We start from the raw sequence: 21,577 nt of genomic DNA, 5'->3' as shown, positions 1-21,577 counted from the left end.
GCAATATGTCTGGAGACAAACGGGACACACGCGTTGCAGAGGGCTGGTTTGATCTTTTGCTGTTTAGTGGCACCCGATGAACGTGGCAATGTTTGTTATATATGCTGCAGGAATGGGCCCATCCCAATGTGGGGATGGAGCACGGCCCCAGTGCTGCCAGCGGGTAGCACAGCCCCCATGAGATGCCAACAGAGAGGCAACACCGAGGTGAATCCTCATCAAAGCCTGGGTTTGGGTGTGTGATGTGCAACCAAAGCAAGTGGTTGGATTATTCTAAGTTGTTTTTTTTTTAATGATGTGGTTGGTGCTCCTGTTCTCTCTTCCCAAGAGTGTGTCTGGCATTCAAATATGGAGCAAGGGTGGGTGACTTCACTTATAACTCCATTTTGAACCCGTCTGAGGATGAACGTGTTTCTTCGTAAATGAAGCTTGCATGGTATGCCATAAATTGCTTCTTTTTTTTTTTTCACTTTTTTTAATGGGTGTTTGCACTAAGCCTTGCTAAACAAGTTAGAGAGATGATTAACTTGTCTGAAATGGCACAGGAAGGCCTTGTCCTGGCCGTCCTGTGGGCTTTGTGCAGCACATCCAGAACTGCTGTGGCCCCGTGTCATCTGCTTGCTAGCAGGGCCTGCAGACAGGGCCGGGGTGGAGGCTGCACCACTAATAAGCAGTGATATGAAAGGTTGGAATTTGCACATGTTCACTGAAAAAGGAACTGGTGTGTTTTTTTTCTTTTCTTAATAAGCAAGGAGTTATCCCAGACTGGCTTCCACAGAACTGAGCTGCTACTCCCAGGGGGTCAAAGGAGGAAACCCAAAGTTCATTAGCAGTTTTCTTGCAAACATTGTTTTAGTCGCAGCAGCTCTCGCCCCCGCGCATGGCAGGGACACTCGCAAGGGCTTTGTTTCACTTTATACAGCCCCAAGAGTTCCTTGTGCGGGTCAGACCAGAGCATGTGATGAAAGCAACACAACGTGTTGGCCATGGGAGAGCTGGCCGGTGGTGAACCCTCATCCCCAAGAACACAGACAGCAGAGGGGCTCCAGGCTGGCTGTCTCCCCTTGCTCCTTTCATGCCATGCATGACACCAAATGGTAAGAAACACCAGACTCTGTCACACCAGAGTGGGAGCCTACAGCAAGCTGTGCCTGGTCTAACAGAGGCTATGCCCTGAAACCCATTGGGATGCTTTTCCACGTCTACGGCGCAGCTTTGCCAACTAAAGGTTTCCTTGCTGAAAGCAGCCTGCGGGACAGAAAGCCGGGCACAGGTCACTTCACAAAAAAGGTATTTTATTATTCTTAGCAATATTCACCTTGAAGGAATATGAGGAAAGCATACGCTTTTTTTACAGACAATATATAAACATGTTGTACATAATTAACAATAACTTAGTTCACTAATCCAAAAATAAGCAAAATTAAAAAAAAACTTAAAATAAAAACAGAAAATACTGCAGATTTTATTTATTTTTTTTCTTTTAATATGCTGATACAAGTACAAAATAATTTAAATCTCAACTGCCATTGTCTATGCTGCAGTGACCGACGATATATTGCACTTTGTCAACTGTATCAGTAATCCCTGTCTTCCACCCACGTCCCTTCCCCACCCCCTGCACAAATCCTACCGCAATTTGAGTCGGGTACAAATAATGTACAACTGTACCATTGTAAAAGGTAGAAAGTAAGAAGGATCCGATTCTTTTGGGGTTGTTTTTTTTTTTCCCTCAGTAGATTAAGAAGGTTTGTGATTTCTCCCAACTGCTTTTTGTTTCCCCCCGTTCATTTCCACTTCTTTACAAAGTGCACCTATATGCCTACACAGACCAGGAAAAGGATGCAAGCAGGATTTTCCATGTCTGCCTGCTTCTTAATTCATCACCAAATATTCGAATTACGTGGTTAGAAAAAGAAAATCAACATACAGCCATTTTTATTTGTTCTGTTGTGGCTTTGTTTTTTCTTTTTTCCCCTTTCTTTAAAGCAGGACTTTTGCAGTAAAGATACAATTGGCTTGATCCAAAAAAAACCAAAAACAAACAAACAAACAAACAAAAAAAAACAAAAAAAAACCAACCCCAACAACGACAAAAAAAAAGTTAAAAGTTTTTTTTTTTAAAAAAAAAAAAAGAAAAGAAAGAAGCTTGTCACAGAGTTAAGCTTACATGGTTTACATTATCAAACCCCTCTGCTCATTGGGGCGTTTTCATCAGAAGTATAGCTAAATATGTACACTGTATGTTATACTGGAGCTTGTGTTCACGAGAGGCATCAGATCATAACAATCAATAGAATACACTTCACATTCGCAATAGCTTTGTTTTCGGTCATTTACGTACAATGTGGTTTAATAATGGGAGATCTAAACTTTTTTTTTTTACTTTTTTTTTTCTTTTTTTTTTCTTCTCTTTTTCTTACAAAATGCTCTATGGAAAGTGGCCGTACGGCACTTTCCCTCATCTCATCAGCTGTCGCTGCGTCTGGGATTTGACGGATGTGTGAAGCTCAAACTGATTGTCTCTCCTTTTCCCCTCTCCAGTGATCTCAACCTCATTTCTGCCCTTCCTCCCTGTGAAGTCTGTGGGGGCTGGATGCCTGAGACAGCACACGCTGCCTTGCTGCGTGCGGACCCGCTGTCGCGCTGCCCTAAGTTTACCCAAGAAGCTGAGCTGCATTTTTCTAAGCAACAGCTGCCAACACAACAGAACAAAATGCTTCAACCTCAGCAGTCTGTGAGTTGGATGGTTTTATGCCCTGCCATTTTATTTTTCCTGTTGTTTTGCTGCATGTTAGCTGCAGCGATTTGGTATTTCACCCCTCGCTAACGCAGGACTGCCTTCCGGGAGCGTCTTCCCACCAGTTAGTCAGATGGGAGCTGTCTGGTTCAAGGAATAATAGTGTAGCTGGGAGGGGGGCTGTTGTGTGGGGTTTCTTTTTGTTGTTGTTTTTTTAAAATAAGTCATTCTTTTCCCTAACATGAAAGAAGAAATTGTGTCAAAAATAATCACTGTCTTGGGCGCACTGAAATCCCATACTGCGGCTACAGTTCTTGCTTTGCCCACCCTCGCTTTATTCCCTTCCTAGGGGATATTTTGGTACAGAAGATAGATGGAGCAAATCTAGGGAGGCCGCTGAATAGTGTCCCTTCCCATATTTATGAAGGCAGATTTTCATACAGGGTAGCCATTGCAACCAACAGCACACAAACATGCACTCAGAGGGGTTGAGGCTTTTTGTGGAAAACAAGAGCAAAATAAATATGACTTTGTGTCTGATTTCATTTTAAAAATTAAGTTTTTATAAAGACATCCTTTTTCTTTTTTCTTTTTTTCTTTTTTTTTTTTTTTCTCCTTTCCCCTCCCCAAACAGAGTCCACAATAGAAATCCAGCATGTGTGGCTTCCAGTGAGCCGATTCCATCCTGGGAGGCTGCTTATATCTCTTTACAATATTCACAGTAATAACAAAGAGAGAAAGGAAAGCCAGTTCCAGCCTCTTCTTTCTGCTTCTGCCACCTTTTGCTTTCTGCTACACAACTCAATATCGACCAGGTGAGTTCTTCTTTTCCTTATACCTGAGGGGGCAAAGTGCATTACAGGCACCACTACACGTTTCTGCAGGAGACCCATCACTTGCAAGGCTTTAGTCCAGCATGAAGAATTAAACCACACGGGAGCACAGATCCCCTTTTTCGCCATCCCTACATTCTCCTCTTGGCAGAACATTTTCTTACTTGGTGTCGTCTTAGGTAAAGCCCCATGTTCTCGATCTCTGGGTGGGTCTCTTAGTCGTCAGGTTTTATCCCATGGCTGTAACCATGCTGGATGGGTGCGGATGTCCAAATGAGATGCTGGAAGATGGGTGGATAGGGGTAGGTGTTGGTAGGATGTGTCCAGAGTGGCTGAAGGGTGGCAAATGCCCCATAGGTGCCATGTGACTAGCAAGGGCAGCAGCGCTGAAAGGAGACGATTTCTCTTGCATGCACTTGGACAGTTCCTCAAAACACTCAGAGCCTTTCTTGCTTTTCTTTGATTTGTTGGACATTTTTCGGTTTCTGGTCTGAATTCCTTCTTTCTTCATAGTCAGGGGTCTGTTCACCTGCAAGAGATGAGAAAATCAGGCTCATGCTGACAAAATGACTTTATTGTGCAAAAATGAAAATATTTGGACAGCCCCCATGTGTTTTTCCTGGATGGAGACCTTTTTCTGGCCAGAAAAAGAGGGGAAAAAAACGGTGTTTCTCTCTGTAGAACTTGTTTATATTGATTTGTTTAATAAAACCACACACACACACACACAAACCCAGACATGAAAAACAAATTGAACTGAATTTGGCAGCCGATGACTCTCTTTCCCGTAGGCTTGCCCTCAGTCATTCATTTCCTAAGAGAATGAGATCAAACCAGGAGGCACACGTTGACCTAAATTCAGACCTTAGACGTGAACAATCCAACACCAGTAACCTCAGTTACCTGTAGTTTAAATAACTTTACAAAAGGACAAGTGATTCCTGCTTAGAACAAATTTCTTTTTAAAAAATAACAAAAACACAAAGCCTTAGATGCGTTATTATTTTTAAATCAAAACGAAGATGCTCCGTTGGGATCAATTCTTGCCCAGAGCCTATTTCCCACGGCCAAAAGATGCACAGAACATGCTTAGTTAAAACCAAGTGTCATGCACAATTTGGCCTGCTTTGCCCAAGCGTTAGAAGCCAAGCTCATACATTGTAATGTCATCTAACTTAGCATCACTATGCTGACAAAGAATGGCTGTCACTCCCCAGGGGAACCTTAGAGACCAAGGGAAGGAATAAAACAACAACCAGCCCCCCCCCCCTTCCCCCCCCAAACCAATAAAAGCCCAGTGTACACCGCGCAGTTAAGACATCAATCCCCGCGACACATGAGATGAGCAAATACTCACATTGTGCAGTTTATAGTAGAGTCCGCAGGCATTACAAACTGGGTCCCCATTGGCGTTGCGTCGCCATAAGGTCGTGGTGGTTGTCTGACAGTTGGCACAACACGTCCCTGCTCTCCTGGCCGCTGACTAACCAAAAGAGAGAGAAAATTAAAAATCTATCAGCAGGAGGAGGGGGGGATCATGAGAAAGGTCAACTTGGGCTCGATATTTAGGTTGGGTAGATCTAATACTAAGGTTTTGCAGAGCATTGGGGCAGAACGAAAGCTCCTGTCAGTTTCGTATGCTGTGGCCGTTGGGTTTTTGTTTAATGTACATATTCTCCTATGCAGGCTGCAGTGCTGAGCCCCGTGGCACCATGTGTGCAGAGGGAACAATGCATCTCTTCAGCTCCCTGAACAAAAAATTTTAGGAGGGGGAAATCGATGTTTGATTTGTTCAAGGTTTCCCTTTGAAGGATTCTAGAATGTGTCAGGAAAATCTATTTTTCTTTCTCCTCCCCTTTTTTTATTTTAAGTGACCAACTTAAGTCAGTGACAGTGTAGGGTTGGAAAAGAGGTAATGATCTTAAAGAATGTGATTTCCCAGCCCCCCCCCCTCCTCATCCTCTGTCCTTTTAAAGATGTCCACAAAAGAAAACCAACCACATTGCTTAGCTGGGTGCAGTATTTATCAGAGCCATCGCTGAAAATTCAGTTTCCATTTACAAGTGAAAAGGAGAAAACAAAACTGGCTCCAACTTTCTTTAAATATTTAGCAAACCAAATTTCATGCCTCGCAGCAATGATTGCGCTGACCCGGCTGCCGCCTCTGTCCCTACTCAGTCTCTGGGCTGACAAGCCCTCAGCCAACCATCTTTAAAAAAAATATATAAAAGGATCATTTAAACAGCATTGTTCTGCCGAAACCAGGGCGGAGGGAGGGGCAAAAATATCCCAAACATTCACCCACCTCCCAAAACAAGAGCAGGAAGAGAAGAACAGCAGGCAGCGGGTGATTTCTGGATGGGCCCTTCTCTAGCAGGCCTTACAATAATAACACTCTGCTCGCTGGTTGGAAGCATTGTGGACTTGTCAATGGCACCCCACATTTTGGGAAAGAATTTTATATAAGAAAGCTATGGTTCTGCCTCTGGAAGTGGGTGAAACACAATTCAGTGTGTGCAATTGGGTTAAAGGAGAGGACTCGATATTTTCTTTCCTTAAATTAGCGCAGTTTACTTACTAACACACATAAATTGTGTTAATTTCCCCAGGGCCTTGCTCTCTAGGTATTTCTGCAATTAGCCACCAGAGCCACGCAGTGAAGCAGCAGCAAGGTTTGCATGAAGCACTGATCACCTCTGCGAGCTGACAGCATCATCCCAGTGTTTGGGGTTTCCCAAACGAGAACGCTGAGCACTGGTGGACCCGGCTCACAGAAGGGCAGCGCTGGGTTTGTAAGCGCTCACTGCTGGTTTTACACTCTGGCTCTGTAACTCTCCCAAAGTGATGGACGGCTCAGCAGCTTAAAGCGGGAATCAGCCCTTTGGGACTTGTATATTTCAGCCCCCAATCACTTGTGAGAACAGGCCGAAGGCAGAGGGAAGGGGTACCCCCTACTGCAAGTACGCTCATGCAACCCAAACACAATTAATGCCAGACCTCCAAGCACTGACATTAATGATGGCTTTGCTATTGCATGTCAGATGAACACATTCCCAAAGATGGCCATCTCTCTTCTGCAAACAAGCAAACTACAGTGGAAAAAGGGGCAATAAACAAAGCTGTAAATCAATTAAAACAACAACAACAAACAACCAAACCAAGAGAAAAGCTCTGTGGATGCTTGCAGTGGGGTAAGTACAGAAAATGAAGAGCAACCCTCTCCTAGCACAGGGCAAGGTGGAGCGCTATGTTTGCAGATGGGACGCGGCTCACTGATACTGCTCGGCTCAGTAGCCTGTCCCATTCAGCCTGCAAAGCACTTGAGCCTGAGAGATGATAATATTACACTGTTGTCTTAACATTTTTCTGTATGTCAGTCACTAAGCAGCCTGCATAGCTGAAATTCTGACTCACGACAAATCTTCTGCATCTCATCCCAGCCTCAGAGCAGCGGTGCCAATTTTCTGCTCTCCAAACCTCATTGAAACGTGCCCACGAGTAGCTGAGAGACTTAGGCACCATAAATCACAAAGCTCCAAAAAAATATATTTATTATTCTTAGCATTTTACGCCTTATTTGTGGAATAGAGTGTATTAGAAATTTCAAAACAGTGAGCATGACTGGCAAGGCTCGCCTATAGAAACTCTCTAAAGCTTTTAGAGTCAGGAAACAGATACACAAAGTTTCCTTATCTTTAACGTACAGATATCCGGATAGGAAACTACTACCAGGAGCTCAGAAAGGACATTTTTTTTTAATGGCTCAAATGAAAATACAAAGTATAGGTGACTCCATGGAAAAATAATAGGATTTCTTTTTTTTTTTAACAGTAGGGGATTGTCTGGGGAGGGAACCAATATTAGTATTGCCAGAGAATATAAGAGTGAAAATTACTTCATGGCTTTTATACAAATAATTATTAAGTAGGGAGCAGTAGCTTTGACTCATCTGATTTGTTTTGCTTTTTGGAGCTGGAACTTTTTTTTTTTCCTTTAGCACACGGTGGAGAACATTGACGCTCATAACCCTTTCGCTCCCGAAATGTCCCGAGAGGCCAAATGAATGAGGAATTAAATTAAAAGCTGTCATCTGAGGATAAACGGGGAGACGGATACCCGATCTCCCACTGGCCTGGCAGCGCAGAAGCTCGGCTGGGGGCTCAGGGCAGGGGGTGGGGAGGAGGGGGATCTGCCCCCAGGCATGGCCTGACCCCGCTGTGACTATGGGGCTGAGGGCTGTGGGATGTGTCGGGCTCGTGCCTGCGTGTGGTCCCTTTGCTACATGTATCCCCCAACCCAAAGAAAGTCAAAGACACCTACCAGCCTTCGTTTGGGTTTAATGAGAGGTCGGTTTTGACCGTTCATTTTGTGGTAGAGCCCGCAGGCGTTGCACAGGTAGTGCCCGGTGCCATCTCTTCTCCAGAGAGGGGTTGAGGTAGCCCCACAGTTCACACACTCCCTGCCTTCTAAATGGAAACACGAAGAAACCGGATTTCTTTCTTTAAAAACAAATTCACAAAAGCTTTTTGCATTGTCCTTTAGGCATTTTCCGAAAGTCAAAACAGAGCGTTAAGGTTCAAGCACGGGCAGACAGCAGGGACACGCGCAGCACATGCAGCAGGGAACCTTGAGAGCACCGTGAGTAGTGCATGTCACCAGCAGAGATCAGCTCGTGCTCCCCGTTGGGAGGGAAGGACTGACCCGGTTATGGTGCTGGGAAAACAAGAGCTCCCTCCCGTACCCACGGCACTGTGGTGTTGGGGCTGTGCCTTCTGCCCTACACACACGCACACACACACACACACCTGCAAACACACAAGATGTGAAACAAACAAACAGTAACAAAAGAAAAAAAAATGATGAAAAAGAACTAAAAAAAGGGGTTTCCTAAAATTAAATCTAAGCATAAAGACCTCCTCTTCTGGGCTTGCTCTGTTTGCTGCAAACACTACCGGCCAGGAAAGCAAAGCCGAGCAGGTTGGGAATAGACACGGCGTGCAAAAGTCTGTTATGAGTTTTGTTCTAAAGGCACAATACCAATCCTTTAGAAACTTCAGTTCCAGCACTGACTCTGGGAATTATTGTAAAAAAGTCCTTTTCTGTCATTTTTTCCCCCTAGATGCAGTGGGGAGCAGCTACCCACGCTACTGCTTTGTGCTTCAGCACAACATGGGAAACATGGCAAGACAGAACGGCCCTACGGAAACCCAGCACGCAGCTCCTACGTGTGTCTGTGCCTCAGAAAGCTCTCTGCTAGAAGTTCATTCGCCTCCGATGGTTCGAGGGCAGGTCTGCTTAATATAGAAATCTCTTCATATAGTTTATGCAAATCCTACAGCGTTTAAGCAGAGAGGAAATTCTCCTTTTGCTAATAACTGCAGCGGGCCACGCCGAGTTCAGCGGGGTTGTGCCTCCTTTAATCTAGGGAGTGGGTGGCTTTTAAACAAGGCAGTGAAAAATGAGGGGAGCTCTCGGCGTTGCGTTTGGAGCTTTTGTCCCTCCTTGGGCAGGAAGCTGCCGGAGTCGCCGTGTCGTGAGCCCGAGCTTTCCTACAAAAACACCGGGTGGTCACGAACTTTCCCCAGTTCCTCACACAGGGGGCTCCCATGCAGGAAAAAAAGAAGGAAAAACAAACATCGGAGCCCCAAGCTTCCTCCATTTAATAAAGACGCCGGCGACCACAGGATAAAATAAAAAGCTCCTTGAAATCCGGTTATCTTCAGAGATGGGGGCCTTGGGTCTGTTTGTAAATAGGGGGCTCAGGCTGCTAATTGCCTCTTCTTACCGTGCTGTGCACAGCCAAAAGAATGCATGCACGCAGCAGTGACTGCATTTAAATAGTGGACCGTGTGGTTCCCTTCAGAGGGGCTGTTTGGAACAGAGCTGGTGTCTGATGCTTTTGTTGCAAAACTCGTAAGGGAACACACTTCTGAACTGCTCTAAAAATAATTGCATGTGGTGCATTCAATGGTGTTTAAGAATACACACACAACAGCTTATCCGGTCGCTAATTTTTAAGGGTTATCTTAATTCAGTACCAATACACTGTATTGAAATACATCGTACATCATTTCTTCCTGATGCTGAGGATTTTAAATCAGGAAGGTCGGAGTCACAGAAATTCCCTTAATTCTATGTCAGTCTGAACAAGCGGGGGTCACTGCAAGGCGCGATCGGAATTCCATCCATCGCAGTTTGCTGATTTGGAACTGCACTTCCAGGTAGAAATGCAAGGCAGAGCTGTGCACTGAGAAAGCTCTGCACTGCGGAGCAGAGATGTGTGGATCAGGAAAGAAGGAGTGCTTTCTGGTTGGGCTGCAGTAAGTTAGTGATGACTGGACACCTTAGTCTTTAGCACTGGTATGTAAACTATATTTGAACTTTTGCTCCTTTAAATGTGAAGGAAATAAGGCCCGCACGGAGCGGCCGGGGAAGTTTCGCTTTCACCCTGCAATGGGGCCTTCTCTCTTACTGAAGAGGAGACGTGAAAATTATCAAAGGGGAAATAACTCTGAGCAGAAAGTCCCCACGTGGAACTGGGGGGGGGTTTAACAACTTCAGGGGAGCCTGAGCCCCTCGGGGGCTGCAGCCTGCCGGGGGCTGTTTGACATTCTTCCCCATATAAATCCTTCTTTGTATGTGCGATCTGCTGTGCCGACTCTGTATCCCTCAGCCCCATCTGAGTGCCCCGGGGCTCTGCGGCCACCGCCAGCACGATGGCACCAGGGAAGCCTGGTACAAGCTTAATTTAAAAACAGCAAAGCACGGCCAAGCAGTCACCTGCCCTTCTGTCCCAGGGAGAGCTGGCACAAACTGCTGGCCCTACAGCCGCCTACAGCTTCAACCATATACACAAGCACAGCCAACCACGACATGCACGCATGCAGCACAACAGCCCTAAATTTAGTCCTCCCATCCCAGGGATATCATCAATGCATGATAGGGGTGCTCTGCTTACCCGAACAGGATCTGGCCTTGCTTCGTGGCTTGGGAGTGAAGCTGGATGCTGGGCCCCCCAGGAAGCTGCCTGGGTGGAAGAGGCTGCTGCTGTAGTCATGGGCAGCTGGCACGTAGGAGGGGTATGTGGGGATGGGATGGTGGGTGGAGGGCTGGGCCCCCATGCTGGTGAGGCTGCTGCGGAGCGGGCTGGCGCTCTCCATCTTCATCCCTTCCGACAGCGACACTTGGTACTTGATGCTGTCTTTGTCCTCCTGCCTGGCCCCAGCGGAGGACGAAGGGGAGGCAGCGCTGGTGGAGTTGGGGTCCGGAGACACTTCCTTGGGAGGGGTCGGGGGGAAACCAAAGAGATGGGAGCCTGAGTGCGAGGCCGGGGTGAGTGAGGAGACAGATGCGGTGCTGGACGTGCTGCTGCCAGGGTACACCGAGATGGCCCCGGGTGCTCCAGCTGCCGAGGGGTGCAGGGGGGTCTTGGTGAAGGGGTTGACGGTCCAGGGGTTGTGGTGATGGGCAGACAGTGCCGCTTTGCTGCTGTCCAGCCAAGGGATCCCGGGGCTGTGGATAAGATGAGGCCGGCACATTTGACTCCCGGTCAGGCGGGCTGTAGGGACACAAGAGCGTCAGGGATCAGTTAAATATGCCAACTCTCAGCTCAGAGTGCTGCAGGGGAGCCAAAGCAGGGTGAGATTTCCCAGTGCAAAGCGCACACAGCCCCTCATCCACATGCCCTCCAAGGGAGACCCCCAACCACCTGGGAAAGCTCAGAGGAACAGAGCTAGTCGGGGAAGGAGCAAAGGACCCCCCTTTCCTCCCACCCCACCCTACCCTACAAGAAGCAGCAAACCCCCTTCTGTGCTGTCTTCCGAGCTGCCACAGTGCTCTCTCTTCAGATCCTACAAACACCCCAAGTAAAATCCATTGCCGATTTGAATCTGTTCGTATTTTGCATCCGGGAAGCAGCCGTGTCTGAGAAGTTTGAGCCTCTGCACACACTATTTCCCCTTCCTCTCTCACCCTCCCCTTCTTTCCCTCCCCTCCGCCAATGCCTGGTCATTGCTAGGGTTAAAATCTACCCATGCCTCCCTTTCTGTTCTATTTCCTTCCATCTCCTTTCCCCCCCCCACCGGCCCCGACACACCGGAGCAGCTGCAAGCACATCTCCCCACCCACACGTCGGAACGGGCTGAGGTGGGGAAGGGGCCGAGGAGCGGGATGCTCATTTACCGTGCGCCTGGCTGTAGGAGACCCGGGCCCGGGCATGGGCAGAGTTGGCGTAGTAAGGGTTGCCCTGGGAATCCAGGTGGTTGAAGAAGACGTCGACTTCGTCCGGAGGTAGGAGCTGCGCTGGTTCCATGTAGTTGTGAGCCAGTCCCGGGTGGTGGCTCTCGGGGTGCTGCCCGTTGAGCACGGCGTGGTGGGTCATCCAGCGAGGCTGGTCCGTGGCCACCTCCATGGCCTCGGGCCTCCCCTCCCGCTCACCCGCGGGGCAGCGGCGAGCGGCGGTCGGGGTCTGCAGGCGGAGGTACCGGGGAGGTTTGTGGGGGGGAGGTTTAGCAGACGGGCGATTGTTTAGGAGAAAACCGTCGGGTGTCCGGAGATCGCCCTCGGGAGGATGCGGGGTGGGCCCCGGAGTCAACGCGTCCCTCTGTCCGCGGGCGGGTGGCGGGGCAGCACCTGTAAAGAGACACGGGGTGAGCGGGTCCCCCTAAATGTATAGCGAGGTGGCGGCCGAGCCCCTCCCCCTTCCTAAAATATCTGCTGCCCCCGACTCCTCACCCTGCTCTGTCCCGTCACTAAATAAACAGATCTCATTTCGAACTTTACAAAAAAAAAAAAAAAGAAAGAAAAAGAAAAAAATCCAAAGGCTTCCTTCCCCCCCCGCCCCCCCCAGCCCTCTCGCTACAAACGTCAACAGGAGTTTTTCCAGCTGGCTTCAAAAGGGGAGAGGGGGAAGGAAGGACGGCAGATCCCATAGAGTCCCAGCGAGAACTTGGGCTGACACAAAAGGAAAACGAAGGACGGAGGAGAAAGGGAACGAGGGCAGAAGGGTGGGAGGAGGGGGAAAAGCGGCGATGCCCCCCCGCGCCTCGCACTTACCCGGGGCGGGAGGCAGAGAGGAGACGGGTGCCCGCTCGGAGGCTGCGGGAAAAAGGAGAACGAGAGGAAAAAAGAAAGGGGGAAAAGCCGAGCGAGCGCGGGAGGAGGAGAGCGGGAGGTTGGATGGAGGGTGTTACTCAGATGGCAAAGCCGCGGCTCTGGCCGGCTCGGTCCCATCCCCGCGCATCCTATATGAGCGCTGGCGCCAGCTGGCCGCGGCGCCGCAGACGGGCCGGGGCGCGCAGGGCCGGCGGCCGGGCCAGCCAATCCCGCCGCCCCACACCGCCCCCAACCGCACCCCCGGCCCCAAACGGAGCCGGCCCGGGGGGGCGCGGCGCGGACCCCCTCCTCCGCCCCCTGCCCCCGCCCGCAGCATCCTCGCCCGGCAGCGCCGTGGGGGCTTTCCCCGCCCGGACTCTGCACGCCCCTGTGGGGCGGGGACGACGGAATAGGGGGGTCCCGGCGGGGTGCTCGGGGATGGGAGGGGGATCGGGGCGGGAAGGGTTCGGCGCCGGGGGGCGGCTCCGTCGGGGGATGCCCGGGCGCGGGGCTGCGCTGCCGCCGGGATGCGCGGGGCCGGGAGATGGAGGCCGGTACCGGGGAGATGGAGGCGTCACGGCCCCCCCTTCCCCCAAACGGAGCACAGCGGGACGGAGCCCGGCGCGGTCGCTGATGGCATCACGTTATAGTTGGAAAACGGCAAAAAGAAACAAACTCGAGGCTCCGCATCGAGCGGGCACGGCCGGATCCCGTCCCGCAGCGCTCCCGGGAAGGGTCCGCGGCGTGTCCCTCCCGGTGGGGCAGCGGCGCCGCAGCTCTGCCTTTATTTTCCTTCCCCCCTCGGTTCTTTAAACGGTTTGATTATTCGCAGTCACCCCCGTGCTTCGGGCCGTGCGTGCCCGGGAGCTGCCCCGCACAGCGGGAATGCTGCGGCCGCAGCGGGGCTCAGCTCCGGGTCTTTCCGAAAAGAGCCTCGGGACCCATCCGCTTTTGGGGCAGGAAAGGAAAAACAAAACAAAACCGACATAAAACCAAAACGAACGCAGGGAAAGTCGCAGCCAGACGCCAGCCGCGCTATCGGGGCTGCCGCAGGTCCTGCTGCACAGGCTCTGCCTTCCCGTTCCTCAAACCTCTGCTTTCGGAGGAAAAGGGAAACGAGCGCTGAAGCCTCCGAGCGAGGAAATCGTGGAGCAAAGCCGGCCGGGCAACGGCAGCGGCTCCCACCCGACGGCGCGGCCGACCCGGGGGTACCCGGAGGAGTCGGCGAAGGGAGCACCGCTCCGAGCCCCCCTCGGGCAGCGCTGGGAGCCGCGGCCCCCCCCTGCCCGACCGCCCCAGTCACTACGACGCCGGGGCTCTGACGTCACCGCCACTGCCAAATTCGCCAGGAAATGAACTTTCTTTTAAAAAATAATAACAATAATAATAATAATAACGGCAGTAATAATAATAAAAGCCTCCCTTCCCCCTCTGCGCTGCCCGAGCGAAGCGGGGCTCCCTCGCTCCTGCCCGCTCCTCACCCGCTGTCCCCTACGAGAGGCCCCCAGAAGGGGCTGCGGAGCACCCCCATCTCCGCGCCCCTTCCTCTGCCTCCTCCCCGACCTGAACCGGGCTCGGGGGGCCCCGGGCCGGGCAGGACGGGAGCGGCCGCTGGGTGGGAAGCGGTCGGGGCTGGGGAGGGCAAAGTGCCCCCGTGCCCGGGGCGCATGGGGACGGAGCTTCCAGGGAAAAGGAAACAAAGCGAGGGGAAAATAAAGAGGAAAATTTCAAAATGGAAAAAATATATATAAAAAAAGGAAAGTTAAAAGGCAGAGCGAGAACCGAGCGAGCTTTCTAAAAATCAGGCTTCTCCTTCTACGGCCGAAGGTGTTTTCTTACCACGGGCAGAAATAACTCTACCAAAACCAGACAGATATCCCCAAACCGAGACTTTCCTTTTGTTATTACGACTATTGTGTAAAAAGGGCGAGAAGGAACCAAAGCGGCCGCTCGCAGGTAGGTCTCAGTACACCCGGGCCGGGTGCGGGCATCCCCCGAGAAGGGCCGCAGCCCCCGGCCGTGCCCAGCGCTCCGATGATGATTATTACGGATGTTTTAATTACTGCCCGGCTGCCAATCGGCACGGGGCCGAGTTTTTTGGGTTTTCTTTTTAGTTGGTTTTTGTGTGTGTGTGTGTGTTGTTTGGGGGGGTCAGGGGGTGGGCTGTTTGTTTTAGGCAGGTGATAAAATCGCAGTTAACGAGCTGATAATTCGTCCGTGTTTGTTTTAAAAGACAAATTGTAAAGATTAATCAGGCGGCTTGATTTATGGCGAGGCAGACCCCGGAGCTGCCCGCCGAGGGCTCTCTCCCTGAAGCCCCCGGCTCGGGTTACCCCGGGGCCGGCGGCAGGAGCACAACAAAAGGGCCGAACGAGCTCCGGCTCCGGTCGCGCTGCCCCGAGCCCGGCCCCGCCCGGGGGGTCCCGCTGCCCCGGCGCCTCCCGGAGCGCCCAAACCCCCACGTACCCCCCCTGAATCCTCCTCAAAACGAATGAGCGATCCGGCGGGGAGAAGCGATATCAGCTCAGCGGAGAAGGGAGGATTCCTACCGAACCGGCTTGGAGCATTTTCATTTCTTACGCTTTATTTTATTTATTCTTTTCCTCCTCCTATCTCACATCCCCGATGCCGGTGACCGCGTTGCGGACCCGGGGTTGGAAATGGAACGAATGAATGAGTTCCCTCCGGGGAGCGCCGCGCAGGGCAATGCGGGCAGGAGGCTGCGCTGCGCTCCGCAGTCCTTTCTCCGGGCAGCCGAGCCCCGCAGCTCCTGCTCTCTCCCCATTCTCCTTCTTTTCCCTTCTCTCCGCTTATTCCCCCATCTCCCCCCCCCCCCCTTTTTTTTTTTTCTTTTTAACCGATATCCGGCCTCACTTTTATCAACTTTATTTTCTTATTGCCGTCCCATTATTATTATTTCTTGCAATAAGGGAGATCTCCCAGCGCTGGCCGCACAACTGGTCCTGTGGATGTGATTGACAAGTGATGTCACATCGCTCCGGGGGGGGGGGGAGGGGGGGGCAGACGGCACCGTGTTTTAGCAACAGTTAGCGATGGAGCTGACACCTCTGCCCGGGCAGACGCGAAGCCAGAAAACAAATATCGCAGTATTTATTTACACGCCCAGATTGGGGCTCTTTACCCTCTCCCCCCCCCTTCCATTTTGTCTTCTTTTCTGGGGGGTATGGAGGGGTGGGGGATTACTCGCTTTCTGCCTCTTTCTGTGTTTTTTCCCTCCGCTTTTCTTATTAATCTTCACCCCTCCACACCTTCCCCCCCCCCCCAAACTCCTCTGTGCATTACCAGCACGTATTAATGGCTGCTAATAGGGTTATAAAACGACACAGTCACCTTTTAACCACAAGACCCAATTTAGGCTGCATTAAAAAAAAAAAAGAAAGAAAGAAAGAAAAAGAAAAGAAAAAAAAGCAACAGCTCGGGGAATAAACCACGACAGAATCTCTTTTTCATTCTTTTTTCCCCCCTTAATCTCACAGAAGCCGCCTTGCTGTCCCCTTCTCCTCCTCCCCCCCCAAACCCCACTAAGGTTTGTCCTACAGCGTGGGAATGGCGGGTCCCCCCCGTGCCCGTCCACATACACACACACGCACAACTTCACCTCCGCTCTGCCCTCACTTTCCCCTCACTTTGCTTCCCCCCGGTGAGGAGGACAAACCCCACCGTCCTCCCCCCGTCACCGCCTTTTGTGCACGTTCCCAAAGCAGAACGAGTGCGGGGGGCTTCACACGGACACATTCATCCGGATAAAGGTATACCAAGAACGTTCAGCCTCTGCCTCGAAAGGTTTCGTTCTCAGGAGCCCGCTGGATTTCTTCCTTTTTTCTTCTTTCCCTTCTCCTCCCCCAGTCGTTTCCCCCCCCCCCCCATTTTAAGGTGATTTCGGATACCCCGCAGGTCTCATTCTGTTTCCCCGCAGCGCAGCGGGTCCGGCACCGCCCGCGGCCGCGTAACCCCGCGTATCCCCGAACCGGGCTGACTCTTCGGACCGTTTTCTTTCTTTCTTTCTTTTCTCTTTCTTTTCTTTTCCTTTCTTTTATTTTCTTTTATTATTATTATTATTATTTTAATTGCGTTTAATTAATAAAGATCCTCTCGGGTAGAACAGGAGAACAATCCCTGGCCAGAGAACCCCGCACCTTCCTGATGGAAATCGCTTTTCTTATTGAAATCGCCTCAAATCCAAGCTCCTGTTGGCTATTTTTTCTCCCCCCCTATTGCCTTTCAGCCTCGGCACCCCAAAGCAAAAGGCGGATAAAGAGAGGGGGACTTTGCACATGCACACACACACACACAACAAATAGGGGAAGAGAGAGAGAGAGCGGTGGAAGAGCAGCAGAGAGGAGCGGGCCGTGCTGGGGTAATTCTAAATCATGCAAAGCCCCATAAAGCTGCCGCACGGGACTGGGCCGGGCGGCTCCCGGCGGGCAGGTGCTCTCTCCGGGCAGAACAAACCCCTCATCTTTGTGTTTGCTGTCCAAATCTGCCAACAATGGGAGCGAGGAGATATAGGATGCGGGGAGGGGGCGAGGGGTTCCGCACACACACACACACACACACGCACACCCCTTTGCTCCGGGAAAGTGGCTGCCCTGGGTGAAATGCAAACTTTCAAAGATGGAGATTTAAATAATTAGCGCGGTGATAATAAGAAGAACGAGGGGAGCTGAAAGGGGGGGGGGGAAGATACGAGGGGAGAAAAAGGGAAAAGAAAAGCGAACGAGGGCGGCCCCGCACCCCGCAGGGTACCGACGGGCAGAGCAGCACAGCCCCGCGGCTCTGCGGTGCCTCCAGCCGGGTCTGTGGAAGGAGGAGGCCGGGAAGGGATGAAGGGATTTTTTCGTTCTTTACTAAACCGCCCCGCTCTGTTCCCCGGGGAAAATCGCCCCGGGCGGACGGACGCGGAGCGCCGCGGAGCCGCACTCCCTTACCTTGCCTTCCTCCCGTCGCTGTTCGCCGCCCGCTGCCTGCGGAGCGACCGCTCTCACCTTCGGGCTGGGGAGGGGGGCTCCGGCCGCGTGTCCTCCCCCGCCCGTGGGTGCGCGCAGCCGGCGGAGGGGCTGCCCGAGGAGCGCTCTGCTTCGAACTGGCGGCACTTCTCGAGCTGAGCCCTTTTTTTTTTTTTCCTCCCTCCTTCCCCCCTTCCCTTCCTCCCTCCTCCCTCCCTCTCTTTTCCTCTCTCCCTTCTTTCCCTCCCCTTCTCTCTCTCACTCTCCTGCATTCAAGGATGGCACAGCGAGCCACTGTGTATTTATGTACATAATAAGGCAGCTCGTCCCCTCCACTTCATTTGCATCATTACAATATCTGTACAAGCACATCACATTGTCTGTTGCTTGCACCTTTTGTTACGGTTGCTGTCACAGTCTACGCGACTTGACTTTCATATTTTAAATGAATTGATATTATACCAACACAACACACGCTCGCATCTCCGGCGCTGGGAACGGGGCTCTTCTGCCCGCAGCTCCGCGCCTCTCCTCCGCCACCGGACCCCGAGGAAGGTGGGGCGGGGTGGGGGAGCGTTTTGTGGTGTCAATTGTGGATATTAAATATCCCTATTCCTATTAATTTTTCTTCCACCTTTTCATACCTGGCTGACCCTTTTTAATTTTATTTTATTTTATTTTATTTTTGCACTGACCAACCTGTTTTTTTACTAACTTCGTGTCTCTTCTCCTCAATCTCCCTTCCCAAACTCAATCTTTCGGTCTGTGCACCTGCAACTAAGAGAGACAGCAGATGAGCTGGAAGAGGCACGAGCCTCAAAGAGTCGTTGTTATAGCTAGAAAAGAAACGGCGAAATACGGATTTCGTAGCACTGGGCGATTCAGCCTGAACGAATGCTTTGGGAAATGTCGCCTCGCCTTAGTCCCCGGCTTGGCACTGCTCACCTGCTGTGCCTTTACCTCCCGGTGCGTGCGTGTGTGCGGGGCTGGGGTCCCCTCGCCGAGCCCCGGAGGCTGCATGGGGTCGGCGGGAGCCGGGGTTGGCCGCGGGGGCAGCGCCGAGAGCGGCAGTGGGGGCCGCGCCGGATCGCCGCGGGGCGAGGGGAGATTTTCCGATGGAGGGTCGGGGAGACCCCCGGAGCGGGGAGCGGGCAAAGAGTCCTAACGGAGGGACAAAGGCCGGAGCGTCCGGTGGGGGCCCTGTGCGAGCGGGGGAACGAAATACGGTTCGGGAAGGGAAGGAGAAAAGTTTCTCTGGAGCGGAATTATCATCATAATGGAGGTAAAAATGTGAGCAGGGGAAGGGAGGGGGGAATCCTATTCTGCTGGCATTTTCTGTCTGTCTTTGTGATATGGTTCGGGGGAAAAAGGGTCCTTGATATGCGGGAGATAATTCTTATCAGCTCCACGCAGCCCATTTCTAAAGTAAGTGTTTTAATTACTCCTCCCGTATTACCCTTCATCCTCTGAGAGAAGATACGTTCTCAGATTTATACAGGGGAAAAAAAAATACAAAAGAATGTGGTATTAAAATATATACGTATATACATATCCCCCTCTTTTTCCCTTGTGCCCAGGACGAGGGAGACGGCACCGCATCCCTGGATCGCCCCGGCACGGAACGACTCCGGAACGGGGGAGCGTCGCCCCGGAGTAAAAACAGCACGAAAAGCGGCTTTGGGAGCGTGCAGAACTACCCCGGGCGGGGGCACACGGGGGGGTCCGAAGCGACGGCCGGGGGGGTGCTGAGAGCTGCCGAGGAGCCGCTGCGCTCCCGGGGCGATCCGCGGTGCTCTGCCGGGATATCCCGAGCTGTGTGCGGGGTCAGAGCCGCCCCCGAGTGTCACGAGAAGCACTGGGGACACTGGGGGGAAAGCGGTGTCCCCCCCGATGCCCGCTGGAAGAGAAGGAAGCTTTCTTCTGCTGTTTGCCTTCTGTAACTAAAGATGTCATCTGAAAGTCTGGGAGGAAGGGGAGACCGTGCTCAGCTCTCTTCCACGGTAACAACCATATTCTTCGTATGGAAAAATATGATAGTCAGCGGGGAAGGCTTTTTTATTTTATTTTATTTTATTTTAATTTCTTTTTCTTTCATAAAATAAAATAAGAAAAGGGGGGAAAAAAGGAAAAGAAAAAAAAAAAGCAACCTTTTCAATATTGATTCAACAAAAAAAGAGAGGGAGAGAATTTTAAAAGGAGAAGAAGCAGCAGCAGCAGTGGGGAGAGAATATGGGCTCAGCAACTCTCCAGGTTCGCTTCCTTATTATTACTATCCAGGGGTAATTTTTCATCTCTGCTAGCTAATCTTTGTTCCTTGTGAAGATAATGAATAGCCCAATCCTTATCTCCTGGGCTCCTGGAGGCTGCTGGAGAATGGGGTTGAACAGGGTTGAAAATTGGTTCCAAAGTGCTGCTGAATAAATGGTGTTCCTTATCTCTCGCTTCCAGATTATCGGAACCCTTTCAAAACTCACACAACAAATACAGCCACCGCATCTAATGCATCATTTACCAGAGCAGATCTCCGCGTTTGATCGGCAGATAGGCAAAATCTATGTATTCCTTGCTGTACTTAGTATGCATGGACGGCGGGCTGCTGTGCACGCGGGGTGCCCCGCCGGGCCGGGACACCCCCGGGGCTCTCAGGAGTGTCTCCTGCCCTTCCCCGACGCGGGGAGCGGGGTGGGAGAGCGAGGAACGGCGCAAGGTGGATTTGGCCCCGCTGGGACCTACGGGGGAGGGTAGGGGGAAACGAGGTGCCCGCCGCTGCTCAGCGCTGTGGGGCAGCAGAGCAGGACCCCAAAGCCGGGGGGTTTCGGCACCTCCGGCTCGAAGCTGAACGAGACCTTTATCCCAAGGGAGGAACGGGACACCCGCAAAACCCCACAGAAAGGGAATTCATCCCGCCTGGAGTTTGCCTGAAGTCTGTCCGCTCAGAGGAGCACCAGGCTCTTGCCTTCCTTCCTTTCTTTTTTCTTCCTTTTCATTTTTTTTTCATCTTCTTTTAAACTTTTAATTTTTTTTTTCCTTCTCTATTTTATTTTATTTTTTTAATTTGATTTTTATTTTGGCCACTACCAGCATCATAACAACCACCTCTCAACCTTGGCTCCAGAGCAGGTGATTCCACAACGCTGAGCAGCCCTCATCACCCCCTTCTTTCCCCTGCTCAGATACCGAACAAGACGGCGTTGAACTGCGCTCCTTATGTCCCCAGCACTGCCCCATTAAGCACACGGTGCCCGCAGTGCCCCCAGTCCCCTTTGCCCATCCCCTGCAGTAGGAGCCGTCCCCTTGTCCAGGTAAAGGAGAGAAACTTCAGCGGGACGTTGTGTGTGAGCAGCAGCCCTGTCAGCCCCTGCCCGTGCCCAGGAGTTTTGCAAATGTTCAACTTGTACTAATTTTTTCTTTCCAGTTGTGTTCACAGTTGTTCCCCATAAAAAATGGACCTGTGTTAGTTTATTAATAACCTAAACATTACGTATTAAAGACCTATGAGTGACACGAGATGACAAAAAGCTGTATTTTTCCAATATACACAAGCACACATTTAATAACCTTCTATTGCATCTCAGCTAGGCCTTCTCTCTGATGGTTCCCATGGCAACTGAGATAAAAAAGCAGCCATTTTCCATATCTCTATGAAAGTCTATTATATTGCAGGATTAGTTCATCTTCTGCTAAGGTCAAACACAAAGTCATACAACCTGAAATATTTAGAATCCATGTACATTCATTTTTTTATATGCCCTTTCATTTCCCACAAAAGACGGGGCTCCTCTGAGGTTTTATTCCCCGAGAAAATGCTAAGCAAAGCAATAAAAAAAAATCACGATTAGCGGCTGATGAAAAGTTCAATTGTTTCTTTTTTTTTTTTTTTTTCTCCTCCCTAAAGTTTCCCCCCCCCCATAACCCCCCCCTTAAAAAAAACCACGCGCTATTGT

General features: G+C 51.2%; 1 protein-coding gene and 1 long non-coding RNA gene across 3 annotated transcripts; one reads left to right on the top strand and one right to left on the bottom strand.

Annotated features, from left to right (window-relative positions):
• Positions 1-1,714: 1,714 nt before the first annotated feature.
• GATA2 (GATA binding protein 2) lies at positions 1,715-17,781 on the bottom strand. 2 transcript variants are annotated; one of them, XM_015875391.2, is made up of 5 exons: positions 17,616-17,781; positions 11,755-12,204; positions 10,532-11,131; positions 7,894-8,072; positions 1,715-5,056 (listed from the first exon to the last, which is right to left on the bottom strand). In XM_015875391.2, exons 2-5 carry the CDS (start codon positions 11,981-11,983, stop codon positions 4,886-4,888), a joined length of 1,179 nt encoding a protein of 392 aa, XP_015730877.1. In that variant the 5' UTR covers positions 11,984-12,204; positions 17,616-17,781; the 3' UTR covers positions 1,715-4,885. The 2 variants fall into 2 exon arrangements, with proteins under 2 accessions (XP_015730877.1, XP_015730876.1); XM_015875390.2 differs by lacking the exon at positions 17,616-17,781 and adding an exon at positions 12,628-12,884.
• Positions 11,761-21,505, top strand: LOC107319976. Its single transcript, XR_001558060.2, has 3 exons — positions 11,761-11,862; positions 19,211-19,633; positions 20,082-21,505. It is a non-coding gene; the product is annotated as an uncharacterized LOC107319976 (long non-coding RNA).
• Positions 21,506-21,577: the final 72 nt, after the last annotated feature.

Source organism: Coturnix japonica, chromosome 12, assembly GCF_001577835.2.
Source record: "Coturnix japonica isolate 7356 chromosome 12, Coturnix japonica 2.1, whole genome shotgun sequence".
Classification (NCBI taxonomy): Eukaryota; Metazoa; Chordata; class Aves; order Galliformes; family Phasianidae; genus Coturnix; species Coturnix japonica.
This window is presented reverse-complemented; position numbering and strand designations above follow the sequence as displayed.